General features: G+C 39.2%; 2 protein-coding genes across 2 annotated transcripts; one reads left to right on the top strand and one right to left on the bottom strand.

The window, feature by feature from the left end:
* Positions 1–1,857: 1,857 nt before the first annotated feature.
* Positions 1,858–10,127, bottom strand: hnrnph3 (heterogeneous nuclear ribonucleoprotein H3 (2H9)). The gene is made up of 11 exons (XM_070911206.1): positions 10,067–10,127; positions 9,131–9,223; positions 8,467–8,622; positions 7,954–8,097; positions 6,433–6,571; positions 5,368–5,573; positions 4,541–4,636; positions 3,947–4,062; positions 3,338–3,473; positions 2,928–2,984; positions 1,858–2,799 (listed from the first exon to the last, which is right to left on the bottom strand). Exons 2-11 carry the CDS (start codon positions 9,216–9,218, stop codon positions 2,717–2,719), a joined length of 1,221 nt encoding a protein of 406 aa, XP_070767307.1. The 5' UTR covers positions 9,219–9,223; positions 10,067–10,127; the 3' UTR covers positions 1,858–2,716.
* Positions 10,128–10,750: 623 nt separating this feature from the next.
* LOC139289581 (phenazine biosynthesis-like domain-containing protein 1) lies at positions 10,751–14,036 on the top strand. The gene is made up of 10 exons (XM_070911218.1): positions 10,751–10,834; positions 11,151–11,250; positions 11,505–11,603; positions 11,823–11,935; positions 12,267–12,296; positions 12,451–12,539; positions 12,766–12,857; positions 13,198–13,281; positions 13,551–13,613; positions 13,856–14,036. Exons 1-10 carry the CDS (start codon positions 10,751–10,753, stop codon positions 13,966–13,968), a joined length of 867 nt encoding a protein of 288 aa, XP_070767319.1. The 3' UTR covers positions 13,969–14,036.
* The last annotated feature ends 273 nt before the right edge of the window (positions 14,037–14,309 follow it).

The raw sequence follows: 14,309 nt of genomic DNA, 5'->3' as shown, positions 1-14,309 counted from the left end.
TCTGAAGCAAACCTCCAGTCACATGTAGTACTGCATCATTATATACTGTATGTATCAAGCTTCGAACTGTACACAGTAAGTGTATAGCTAAACAGATGAGATTATGTAATTTCTACATACAGTAAGGTGGCCTTGTTACTGTTGTTTCTGACTGTTGTTTGATGTCACTCCTTGGAGGTGGAGTGACGTGAACACAAAGTCTAAGGCTGCATTTACACAGGCACAAAAGGTCAACTTTACTGAGTACTAAACTGAATTATAAACTGGATATATTTCTGTTTAGTTGACTGAGGAGATCAGAACTGAGCCACAAAATAAAAGTGGTCTCGTTTTTTCTGTGACTGTTTTACTTGCAGTCGTTTCACAGTAAACATGGGAATACTTTGTACCTGCCGTCATCTGTTCAGACAGAGGAATCAGTACAGAATGAAAAAGGCCTGCTGGTCAGATCTGCCCTCTGCAGAATATTTGATGTGCAATGACACAAAGACTTCTCTGCAAACTAATTCCAGGAACGTTCACTCTGCAGGCAGTGAGACTAGTTCCCCATTGGCTTTCAAAAGGAACTGAAACATTTTTTTTGTGCCTGTGTAAATGCAATGAATATTACCTACTTGTGCTTCTCATGTTGCCAAAATGAGCCCTATATTTCGACAGGATTTCTGCAGAGAGAATCTAAAACAAGATATTTCCAAGTAGCAACACTAGCCTATACTAGCCATGCAAGCAGCCTAGATTAACGGCACATTTCACTGTTTGTTGGAGACACTAACGCAGTGGATGCTGCTTAAAGGACCAAGAAGAGCAACAGATGCTGTCATCTCCGGTAACTGATTTAAATCAGTGCAAGTCTGTTTGTCTAACTGGCTCTTTTGTTGATGAACCACTGACGGCTAGCTTACAACATGACCACTTCACTGACTAGTTAGTGGTTAAGAACAGACTTGAGTGTTACACACTTCTTACAACATAACCACAAAGTATGTTTGAACACTTGCCAATCCTGTATTGCCTGTAATACAAATTAATTTGAGTATTTATTTGATTTGTCTTTTACGCACATTAATTTCTACTTTCAGAAGTCCAGGGAACTTGTTTGAGCTTCATTTGAAGTTAACTTTGTAATCTGTGCAGAGGAAGACATTATAAAAAGAACCACATTTTAGTGCTGCTCCAATCGAGAGGGAAAGTTTGAAACTCAACAACATTTTTGTTTTTTTTGTTTGTTTTTTTCCTTTTTTTTAAGTGACGGGTTATGATACGAGCTCCACTGCACATTCTGGTTTTGTACTTAAATAATGTAAAATGTTTACAACCTGTGAACTGGAAGTATTCATTCCCATGAAGAGATAAAACAGGCCTGGGTTCAGTTCAAGAAGTGTTTCTCTTGTTTCAAATATTTAAAAACTCACCAATTCACCATATCATCATTAAGTACTATAGGTAAACATTTCTGAATTGTACCTGGGCCTGAAGCGTTTTTGTACAGCGTCGCTCTTATATATCTCCCAGCTTTCAGTGGGACTTATACAGTGTTGATATCACTGTATGTTGTATATACATAATGTTGATAATCACTGTGGCCCTTTAGCTTACTAAATCCTGCCAGTTCAATATTAACTCTGTTGCCAATGATATGTTGCCTTAACTGTGTAGCAGTTTCTGATTAAATCAAATTACAAACTGAGTCCTTCATGTTGTTTACTGTCCTGTTAATATTTACTTTTGTTGCACTGTTCAGTCTTCTTCCAGTATCTCGATAACACACTTGATAAGAAGAGGATTCACTGAATTTTTTCCTCAAAAGTGATGTCAAGAGTCAGAAAGAGAATTAAATATAAAATTTATTCGGCAAAATGTACAACAGCTGCATAAGCTATTTTACAGCTCAAATATAGAGTCTTTATTTTACTTCCACTCTTTGAGAGTGGAATATAATATTCAACTTAGTTTTAAATTGTGTAATGAACTGTGAAAACATTCATAAAAAACACACCGGCTCACATTTATCAAACTTTTCAAAGCAGGAAAGCTAATCTGAAATCCAGTTTGAATTGGTGTATTACAGGATGGTCAACGTAAATTGAAACCAGAATAAACAAAGATTAAAAAAAAAAAAGTTTCAAAATCTGAACTTGACATTGCTTCCTACTCCTAGTCAGAGTGATTAGATTCAAAGTGAACACTGCCAATCAAAATGATTCTTTTCTTGTGTATCAAACAAATCCCACAGCTGTAAATCTGTCTCCCTGCTGTCTCTGCACTGACTTAATTCTCCTGCCACCAGCAGTGAGCTGTGAAACAAACTAAAAACTGTTCAGTTACTGCTCTCTCAATGCCACTCAAAACAAGGTGTTTAGATTTCTCTGACTTACTTTTCATATGAACCATGAAAAACTAACTTACAATATCTAATTGTTTAAAAAAATATAAGATAAACAAGAAATCTGCAATGTGACCCATCAATCATGTTCAGCACCTACTGCTCCAACATTATGATATTGACAAGTTGCTTTGTTCATGTGCTTTTAGGAATGGTGCAATAATAATAATAATAATAATAATAATAGTGCTTGTTAAGGTCACATCTGGTTTCATTACAACCCCACAATAAAACTAAAACATCAGCTCTCCTGCTCAGGAGTCATGGAGTAAATGTGGCCTACAGAGACGCGAGACAGACGTCAGGATGGATTGGAAAAGTGGGATCACATCATCAGTATGCACCTCGCAGCCCGCTGCTCCGCGAGCCTCCGCCCCCTCCTGAGTTGCCGTAGTAACCACCGCCGCCACCACGACCTGAAAGGGTTTTGAAAAGACATGCAAACATTCAGAACACCAATAACTCATATGTCCAAATCTCTAACAATTTTGTACAAATTAATACATTTGACAAACATTATAATCAAATGTTCATGAAAACTCACTCATTTCAGTTGCTCCACTGGCTGTTGAGTTAAGAAACAACTCAATATAGCGATGCTCTGTGGAGAAAACATAATTTATATTGAAGAACCTGTTACTTTGCTGCTGTTTAATGTCAATGAAATCCATCCAGTTACTTTCCCAACTAGTTATAATCTGAAATATCTCAAATACTGTCATGAAAAATGATTTGCCTTTCTATCTCACAATGATCTGATTTACTTTAAAATGGTATTTCCTGAGCAGAGGGCTTCTTAAAAGGATTCATTTGCTTTAATACCAGGATTATGTTTTCTTAATGGTCTTATTGTTAGTCAACAAGTTATTTTGTGTCATGATCATAGCGTAATGTAGCGTGAAAAAGTTGTGTCACAAGGACAGACGAGCTGCAGAGGAAAAAGAGAGGACATACGCATGTGGTTCTTGTCTTTGGACATGGCCGCCACAGCGTCTTCATGGGAGCGAAACTCCACATCTGCTTCTCCAGTCGACTTGCCGTTAGGAGCCACATCGATGTGGACCCTCAGTGGATTCAAAGGAGAGAAGAACTACACAATGAAGAAAAGGACATGTGCATACACATTAACAGGGAGACACACAGACAGATGATGTCAATTGGTCACAACGTTTTTTCATGACTATGAACATTCAGTGTTTATTCAAATGCAGTAACTTATTGGGCTTCCTGATCAACACCATTACACTATACTACTATTGACATCAAGGATCTACATTAATGGTCAGGTCTTTCATCTGGCTCCACAGACAGGTTTATTACAGTGTTCACCAAGTTACATTTTAGACTCCAACTTTTAATTTCACATAGAATGCAATATGGCCTCGAATCATTTATTGTTATATAACATCTTTTCAGTACTTCCCCGCAGGTTTACATTAATCAATTAAATTAACAAGACCTGGACCCTTTGTTAAGGAGTGTTAAGGGCCTTTTGAATTCAGTGTTTTTAAAGACCACAGATACCATTGCATAAAAATAACTGGTCTCAGTGTGTGTTCTTACTTTAGCGATGTCTCCCTCTGTGGCACGGAAAGGTAAACCCCTCATATGGACAAAATGGCCACTGTGGAAGCCTGAACCACCATCACTTTGACCACTGTAACCGTGGCCTCCCATCCCTGAACCAAAACACACAAACGCATCCACTGATGACCAACACTACCTTTAGTAATGTAGAAGTGACAAGTGATCTGATACATAGAAACTTTTCGTTTTCTTAATGATAATGAAACCAACGGATAAGAATAAAAACATACTGTAGTTTAAGTGTGTTTAAGTTATTTATGTCTCCTGTGCGACATCTTTGTATAGCATCCTATGAGAGGTCTTGGCTTCATTATGGAGCCAACAAGCCAAGATGGTCAAAATCTACTGCTTTACAAAACCCAATCCTGATTCTATTCATTCATATCAATAATGTAAAGATTCAAAATGTTTAGGGGTAGACATTTGAAAGAAAAACAAATAAATAATTAATTATAGGAAAAAATGTAGGCCTTTCGGCAGGGAGGCCAAAGTATAAATTGAGGCTTTCAAACATTAACTCAGCACGTCTAAATGCCAGACTATAGAGGGTGAATGAATTTTGGACTTTACCTCTTCCTCCCCTCTCTCCTCTCACTCGCTCATCAAACATGCCGTTGCCAAAGCAGTAGTTGTTGAAACCATTGTAGCTGTCAAATCCACCGTAACCTGGACACCAACACAGAGCAAGAAAGGAAAACTCAAACATAGACAACAAAACACAATTGAAGTGGGGCCCATTCTTTACATCACCAACACAGATGACAGGACTGAAGAACAGGCCAACTGGAGAGTAGAACTTTGTTTTCTGCTGGCTCAGAAAAAGGACATAATGACACTTAATGTGGGCTCATTAGTCATTGTGTCAAAAAAGGTTCATAAAATATATCAAAATTAGAAATGTCTGATATCTTTATACATTTGTATGTTACTGCTATTCTTCCGTTTTTGTGAAAAAACCCTAAACCAATATGTAACTTAAACAATGAAGCAGAAATTAACCAGCTAGAACATAAGATACAGTACTTCTACTTCAGTATATCCATCCCATCATAAAGAAATGTAAATTTGAGGTAGGCTTGTTTGCCTCTAACATATGACAAAGTTAAGAGAGAATAAAATACTTGATTAGAGACTTGCTGGTCAACCAGTCAACTGTCATTTTGGGCAAATGATGAAGTCTGCTATTTAAAAGTGTGGCCAAAATAAAATTTTAATCTGGAGATGAATTTGTACCCATCGCTGCTCCTTTCTTTCACATGATTTATTCAGCATAATGACAACATGTTTAACAGCACGAGGGAGTATTACCTATAGTATAGACTACTATACTATACTATCTTTGGCACTGACCACACCACCAAATATTCCTGTATGCAGATATACAAAACTCTGCTTACCCCCTCCATAGCCTCCTCCACTCCTCATGGTGTCCATCAGAGCCCCACTGCGGCCAGGCCCAGGCCCAGGCCCAAAAAACCCTCCTCTGGGGCCCCCCATCATGGGTCTATCGTAGGGCCCCGGTCTCTGGCCTCCCATCCCCCGCCGGGGCAGTTCATAGTAGGCTCTGATCTCATTACGACTGCTCTTAAAAATCTCTATATACCTGCAATATGAGAGGCCCATGGCGTGGAGGGGGGGCAGAGGAGAGGGTTAAGGTGTAGAAATGGCTTAGCTCGGGTTACATACATAGATATGATTTTACAGAGAGAGAAGATAAACACACAAAAGACAAATATTCTAAATAGTAGTCTACTAGATTTAACCTGGAGCTGAGTGTCTGAATGACTGAACAACCTCAACAAAGTCTCATTATTAGCTGGGCTTAGGGCTATCGTAAAGGACTTCTACACCAACCTCACCTCTTGTTCCTTATAGTACAGAAAATCCTCACAGGGCTTTTAGGTGTTGCATTGATCATTTTAATGATTTAGAACTGCAGAAAGAAATGTGATACTTTAATGGTAGAGGCTGCCTTGACTGTGCTCTGCTATACTTCTACGCTTAATCCCCTCTTCCACAGTAAATTATCTATGGAGATGTATGTATTAAAGGATATAACGGAAGTGCCAAATGTTGCTCTAAGACAATTAAATAGAGCTCCCAGGTCTTAGATGACCAACAGTAACACTTTCTATTGCATACAATACTCACACCACCTTTAACTTACAGATTAGATACATGACCTTTCATCCCATTATTCAACATGTCACCATTGTTACAATACATAAACCCATTAACCCATCCCATTAGCATTATAATCAATGTTACATGACCCGCCCAATTATATAACCCACTTTATCATTGTTTTGCCATAATTATTCTAGCACACCAACCCATGCTTATCATTCAACCATAACAGACCCCATCCCATTAATACCATAATTACTCTAATATGACCACCCATTAAATACTACAATAGAAGCCCAACCCAGTCCAGCCCGTCCCTTTCCCGTCTGTCCCACCTGTGCCCTATTCTTTCCTTGTGTTTCCCCAGAGCCTTTTCTGCTATCTCCTTTGAGGCAAACTGCACGAAGGCTTCCCCTGTGCTCCTCCCCTGGTAGTCCACTGGCAGAGTAATCCCATTTGGCACGATTCTCAACCCTTCAACCCAAGCACACATAAATACATAGGTCGGTAGGTAGACTGATAGATATATAGAATAGATAGAACAACACCCACTGCATCACTGGAGCTTTCAGGATTAATATATGTCATGACAGCGAATAAATATCAGCTGTAGTATCTGATAAGCCTGCATTAAAAATGGGGCATCTCAGAGGAGTGAATTTACACTTGTAAGGTGCCCAGCGGTGGAATGAAACAACTACTGGCCTGGAGTCAGCAGCTATATAATTAAAGTGGATGTAGACGAAACATTTTCTGATACACAACCAAATTTAGGTCACTGGCAAAATTATTACTTATTAGTGTTGAGTGACAGTGGCCCATAATAATTCTTAATTGTTGATTATACTGGATAAAGGCTGCCAGTAAGCAGAATCACAGTACTGACCCCAGATCAGTGTCATGGGACTGTCTCCCCTCAGCCAAACCAGCCCAGCCCACCCTATGTTTTAACTTCCTTTAGGAGGCATGGTAACAAGGTCATATAGCATGAGCATGCTAATTAAAGTATTAACATAACAGTAACATCTTAAAAGGCATAGTAAGAGTTCATAACAAGGACATATTAGTCAACACAGTATGACTATACTACAAGAACAAACATACAATAGGCCTTTGGGCCATGCCACACAGACATGACTATAAGTCAAATGAATACCACTTTGTAATATGAGAGAAATCCAAAATGTGAAAATATAATGTTAAGTGTTGGCAAATTTGTCAATCTACTTTGAATGTTAGTGTATGTGTATGCTGTGGTGTGTTGTTGTGGGGTTGACCAGCAAAGTGGAAAGCACCATTCAAAGTGCAGTTGGCAGTACTCAGGATTTTTCATGATACAATCAATGTCACATTTCCTAATATCATGGTCCAGTTTGAGAAAGAGTCTGTAAATGTAAAGGTGGCTGTTGTTCCACTTTTGCACAAACATAAACTTCCCATCAGAATAATGTTAAAGATGGTATAATCAAATAGAAACTCTACATATTGTGGCTTTAGGTTTTACCTGGGCTTTTAGACTTTTTCTAAGACTCATTTAATTGGAACGATATGGAGAGGTGTTATGTGATACAGGGCTATACATATATATATATATATATATACAAAAATATAAGAGATGCGTGAGAAGTTTTCAGCGCCTACATGCATCTGGCATTTCTTTCAGTGGTTTTGTCTCATTTGATTTTCTTGCACTGCAAGCTAAGGTGCAGCTAGCAACACCACAGTGTAAGGGTGCTGACAGTGAAAAAACTACAAAACAGCATGTCTGTAAAATCCATCCCTCAGATTAACATCAATGGTGTAATATCAGTACAATTCAATAGAGTAATTAGACAAAAGTTTAAATGTTCATGTACCTGAGAAGAACTGAACAATCTCCTCCTTGCTGCAGCCAAAGGGAAGGCCTCTAAGTCTCAGCATGCAGCCACTGCAGCTGTCATAGTCAGCAGGACCGCTACGTTTCAGCACCCAGTCCATCTCGCTACGGTTCGACTTGAACACTGATTCAGACACACAGACAGATGGACACACACACACGTCACATGTGAAGATCTGAAAGGACAATTGAAGTTAGAAAAATACAAATTTTTCATCAGAGTTTGGTTAAAAGCTTGTCTTACACACAAGCTGGGAAATGTCTACTTGTACAGAGAAATCATTATAGGTGAGCCAAGAAACGGACGCATGGCAAGCACACAGGAAACAATATCTCCACAGTAAACCAATGAGATGTCAGCAATAGCTTAATCTGCACTTGGACTGTTTGTATCAGTAAAGTCATATAGAGAGAAAGTCAACACAAAGTAAACACTCACTGGTCCATCAGTCTGTTATGATTGTTTGATTGTATGATTGATTTTATTGCTTACCCTCTATGTATCTGTGTCCCATGTATTTACGGTCTTTGGCGAGGGCATTCTTGAAATCCTCTGCTGTTTTTAGCTCAATAAATGCCTCTCCGCTGGGACGGCCTTCTTTAGAGTAGGTGAAACACACTCCGTTTACTTTTCCAACAATGTCACAGTCTGTAAATAAGTAAGATTGATTGTGATTTCCTTGAAAGGATGCCTGGCAAAACACCTGAGATCCTGACACCTTTATAATGGCTGGAGTCTTGAGAAATCTGAGGTAACAGCTCAAAAAAAGTTGAGAAACTCAGGTCGTTTCTGTGCATAACAACAAGACATGTTGGGTTAGGGTTAGGGTTAGGGTAGGAGGGAGAGAAGAGTTTGGTGGCTGGTCTCAATTGTGTAGCTGAGCAGAACGGTGTGGCAGCGGAGCCCTGAAGTGACTGAAATGCAACTAATAAAGATTTTAAAATCCCAATTTTAAAACGACTTTGACTTCCACAACTAATAAAAAGTATTCAGGTATGTTTCTGATGTGTTTTCCTTTCTAAACGGATGAACAACGGTGAAACATCACAATGTCAACTTGAAGAAAAATAGCTGAGTTTATCGTGGAAATTTCAGTCTTAAACTTATTAACACTGTTCATGCCTCAAGCTGTAAAGATATGTGTGTGAATTCTCACCAGAGAAGAAACTGGCCACCTCCTCCTGCGTGCAAGACCAGGGCAGTCCTCTGATCCGAACCACATAACCCTCTTCATTCAAAGACATCCTCACTGCCTCACAGAGCACAACACAGCAGCAACAAATTAAATTACTGTGTCAATAGTGCTTTTATAAAATGTCTTTCTAGTCTTGCATTAGGTAACGTGCTGGTCTTCTAATTTTTCTGCCATTTCTATTTGGCTTATGTGTGCATAGACTATTAATGATTTTAGATATTTTAACAGTTTTCATCATAAACAGAGCAAGAGCATTCAACTATGAAACATGCACATCATTCACAGTTATCCTCGGTGTAATAACGTTAATACATGGCACATCATAATGTCTGCAGAAAGCTTATATTAGTATTATAAGCAACAGCTTTGTAGCCTGTTGGTAAATAAGCAATTGCCAAAGACGAAAACATTGGAACCGGAATTATACAGTAACGTCTGCAATAACAAAACCTCGGTTGGAAATATCTAATAATTCAGCACTATAAAAGTGTTGTTAAAACCAGGAGGTGTGCTAGCTAACGTAACCACAGTTAAACTTCAACTCACTAATACCTTCACAGACATACGCTAACAAGACGTCATTTATTCTCTTGTAAAGTTACTTCTTTGAAGTTCGCCACAGGAGAATAATTGTTAGCCTGGATTCTGGGTTAGCTAATGATGCTAACGTTTCTCTACTGTCAGGGGCTGACGTGCTAACATTAGCTTCATAACAGTAGCAGTTAGCAGGCTAACAGCTAAGGCTAACTGTAGGACACTGACAGCGGTCAAACGTACAAGGCAAACTAGTTCAATTCCCAACGGTCGTACGCTGTCACTGGATATCAAAATATATCCCCAGACAGAAATATGTCAGACGTCAGTGACAAAAGCCTGAAAACGATGATATTATCTTACAGTCGCCTCTTGTCTCCGGTCTCCTGCTCCTGTCCCGAGCCTCAGGTGTCACTGCCAACAAACCCGCTCAGGTATGTTGTCGCGAGACTTTGACACAATGAAATTTGGGCCGTTTATCTTTTTAATAGTAATAATAATAATCATAATGAAACTTGATATACTAGGAGAACTTGTGGCAGGAGGAGTGTAAACGCATGTTATTTCTGAAATTTGTATCAAAACGAATATTTTAAATGAAACAATGTATTGTACAATGCATTGAAGATTGCTTATTCATAGGCTGTGTGCGTTTACAATGTATTAATTCAAATAATTCTTTGTATGCTCGTTCAGTCAATTAATTTATTTATTGACACTTCTGATTGATACACTGTTGCATTCAGACAGACAGATCACTTTGAATGCAACGCAGGCTATAGTGCACTGTGAATAATCTCAGACCAAAAAAAACATGTAGGCTATGTGTGACAAACAGAAGTCCCGACGAAACGTCTAAACACTATAGTCATGCGGTTGATAAAACATACGTTGAAAATCTGGCAAGCCTGGCCGTGAGAGAGTGACGCTGAGGGGCGTCTGCTGAAACACACAGGGAGGAAAGTCCACCGTCAGCAGTTGGACGACTGTGTCAAACTGTCTTCAGCTGAGACTCTTTCAGTTTCAAGCCAATTCAACCTAACCATAATGGAGATTCCAGTATTTACGATAGATGCCTTCACTAATTTACCGTTCAAGGGAAATCCAGCGGCAATTTGTCCACTTATGCAGGTGAGTAACAATATTCACGTTAAAGTATAGTAATGTCATAATGTAGACTCGCCTATGACGGCTTGGCACTTCCACCTGCTGCTTCTAAATTGTGGTTGTTCGTTGAAATATTGATTAGTAGGCGTTTTCAGTGAGTTTACCAGTTTTAGATTATACAGCATTGATTACACCATTTGTTCTAAATTAGTCTTAGTTTAAGCAGTCTGACATTGTTTTATCTATCCATCTATGTGCATGCAGTTTAATGCTAATGTTTAATTGATTACATGTTACATCAAAAGATTATATTTGTGTGTTATGCACGTGTTTCTAACAGGAGCTGAGTGATGACTTGTATCAGAGGATAGCAGCAGAGATGAACCTGTCAGAAACAGCTTTCATCACCAGGATCAACCCTTCTGACACTTTTACTACTGGTCAGATCATATAGGGTTCAATATATTTGTCAGGTGGATTCAATAGAAATGCACCTTTCTGGGACAGGACAGCAAACCTATGTACAACCAATGTGTTGTTATTGAGGCACCACATCAAGTATCAGAGGACATTTTGCTAAATGTGAAGCAAATAATTTTTTGCCAGCTGTTTCAGATAATCATGGTTTTAAATGGCAGATTCTGGGGACAGTTGTATGTGTGTTAAAGCACCTCTGTGACAATGTGATTAACAGGATCAAGGTTCCGCCTTCGATGGTTTACACCAACCACTGAAGTGAATCTGTGTGGTCATGCCACTCTGGCCTCAGCAGCAGTGCTGTTCCAGCATAAGAGTAAGATACAAAACAAGCACACATGCAGACATGAACAGCATGTCGAGGTTGATTTCCAGTCAAACTCCAGGAAAAGACACATACAAAAAAGTTTAACTGGGAGGCTTTTTCAAATACTTTTGTAATGGTTAGTCAGTTACATGTAAACACTTCAGTAAACCTAGTTAATCAGCAAGCCTGTGAGCACAATACTATATGTGTATATTTTACGTCTATTAGAGAATGTGAATCCCACACTGGTGTTTGAGACCAAGAGTGGAGATCTGGCTGTCGCCCAGCAGGGGGATGGGTATGTCATGGACTTTCCTCTCAACCCACCCACCCAGGAAAAGGTACAGTATGTGGTCGGATAAACACATCAAAATAACATCTACTATTACAGGTTTGATTATTTGTCTCTAGAAGTGTATTTATGTCAAGAAGTGAAGGATGCATTGTGTAGATCTGCAGGTATGAAAACATATAACCAACAATATGCAACTGAGCACCAGAAAGCAATATAGTGACTAACATTAAATAAAACACACACGTCATGTAAAGCAGCATCACTATTAAGAAAACAGCTTTTGTGAAATAACAATAATGTAACTTTTTTTCAGTAAGACTACAAAATGACATTATTCTAACCGTTTTTTGTTGTTGTTCTAAATCCCCTTTTCTCAGGAGCCCAATAAGTTCAGAGACATCATCAAGGTCAGTAAGACAGTTTTTGTCTCTGTGAGTGCATGTTTTATAGTACCGACTCCTGCGTCATTGTCTTCATGAACCCCTCTATATGTGTAGTGTGATTACATTCTTGTGTGTGTTCATGCTTAACTCTGTCTCTGCTTCTGCATGTGTGATACAGGCTGCGGTTGGAAACCACCCAATCCAGGATGTTTATCTGAGCTCCAACACTAAGAAACTGATGGTCCGACTGGCTGACAGCTGTGACAGGTTACAATCAAAGCACACAGAAGTATATAGTATGATAGAATCACACTTCACACAGGAGCAACAGGGACAAAGTGCCTCACTGGAGAGCTGGTTACTCATTCACATCCCATCACATCAAACACAAGCCTGTCTTTCTCTCGGTCCTGCTCAGTTTCCTACATCCCTCACTTGTGTCTTGCCAGGTTTGTTTGTGACTCTGCTTATATTATATGTGTGTTTTCTCCAGGTCAGTGCTAACCAGTCTGAAAGTTGACCCTGTTGCTCTTCAGAGCACTGAGAGGAGTGGAAGAGTCAAAGGACTAATCCTCACCATGAAAGGTAACCAGAGCTAAATATTAGATCCTTTAGCTAGACCAGGGGGACATCATCAGACAGCTCTATGACTTGTTGGGCCGGACCACATAGAGGAATTTCAAGTTTACAGAAGTACCAAAGTTAAGACAAGCTGAGTCTTTTAAGAAATAAGTTACACTTGTTTGTTGTTTGCCTCAAAATGCCCACGCTAAAGCCTGTATTAGTTAGACTGTTTCTATAGGTTCAATGCATCTCATTGACGGTTTCTGCCCATTAGCCAACAAATTACATGATAACAGAAGACTGTTGAGACCAGTCCTGTATGAAAACAACAATCAAAATGTCCTTCTATATCTGCCAATAGGATCCCCAGACTGTCAGCCAGGATATGACTTCTACTCCAGATACTTTGCTCCATGGAATGGCATCCCTGAGGATCCTGTCACTGGTAGACTACTACAACTCACAGACAGTCTTTGTTGTGTTACAGCGTGTGTGATCATATTATCTTGTAAATGGCTTGAATTACAAAGTTGTACTTCCTGATAATTAAGTAATCCTACACATTTGCACACAAGCAATAGGTACTGGCAAAAATACAAAAACATCGACATGTCAAGCACTCATGCAGTTAAGTAAATGTTCAATAGGAGTCTTGTGTAACGTATCTGTAAAAATTAACCAGTTTCTGGTCGTATGTCTTTTCTGTCCTTGCAGGTTCTGCCCACACCGTGTTAGGTAGCTACTGGTCTAAGAAACTAGGGAAGAAGAAAATGCTGGGTAATTAAATTAAATCTGAACCAGTGCAGTTTAACTAAGCCATAGAGGCAACGTCTTTTACTAACCATTAAATAATGCAATTTACTTTGTGACAGGTGTCATTTGGTCCTCAACTACTGAACTGAACCATACTGACACTCACATTATTCTGTGTGTGTGTGTGTGTGTGTGTGTGTGTGTGTGTGTGTGTGTGTGTGTGTGTGTGTGTGTGTGTGTGTGTGTGTGTGTGTGCGTGCGTGTAGCTTACCAGTGCTCCAGTCGAGGTGGGGAGCTGGAACTAGAAGTGAGTGACGACGGCAGAATCAACATAGCTGGACAGACTGTCACTGTACTGCAGGGAACAATCGCTCTGTAGCCACAAGCACATGCCAGCAAAGAGGGTTGGGGATCATTATGTACCTGCAGGCTTTGTACCATTTGATAAAACATGAGATGTTTTAAAATAAAAAGCAAAACAGACTATTGTTCAGACTGGTCAATCTAATATTAAAACATCACAAAACCAGGATGGAAAGAATAGCTCACTCTGTTAGTATTTGTATTATTTATTCACATAACAAAGGCATAAATCACAATATTAAAAAAGTTACAAAAAAACCCACAACATACAGAAACAAACCATGTCAATTCAGAGTTTGTGCTGGGAGTAAAACAGATCAAAAGTGGAATCACAGTTAGCCTGGACGTTATCTGACA

Source organism: Enoplosus armatus, chromosome 1 (genome assembly GCF_043641665.1).
Source record: "Enoplosus armatus isolate fEnoArm2 chromosome 1, fEnoArm2.hap1, whole genome shotgun sequence".
NCBI lineage: Eukaryota > Metazoa > Chordata > Actinopteri > Centrarchiformes > Enoplosidae > Enoplosus > Enoplosus armatus.
Note: the sequence above shows the minus strand (reverse complement) of the source record. Positions and strands in the feature narration are given on the sequence as shown.

Coding starts and splice junctions, on each gene's coding strand:
- hnrnph3 (XM_070911206.1), bottom strand. CDS start 9,218: ATGTCTTTGAATGAAGAGGGTTATGTGGTTCGGATCAGAGGACTGCCC. Junction 8,098..8,466: donor GGGACACAGATACATAGAGG/GTAAGCAATAAA, acceptor TGTCTGAATCAG/TGTTCAAGTCGAACCGTAGC. Junction 5,574..6,432: donor AAGGAAAGAATAGGGCACAG/GTGGGACAGACG, acceptor CTCATATTGCAG/GTATATAGAGATTTTTAAGA.
- LOC139289581 (XM_070911218.1), top strand. CDS start 10,751: ATGGAGATTCCAGTATTTACGATAGATGCCTTCACTAATTTACCGTTC. Junction 11,604..11,822: donor AGTGCTGTTCCAGCATAAGA/GTAAGATACAAA, acceptor TACGTCTATTAG/AGAATGTGAATCCCACACTG. Junction 12,540..12,765: donor CTGGCTGACAGCTGTGACAG/GTTACAATCAAA, acceptor TGTTTTCTCCAG/GTCAGTGCTAACCAGTCTGA.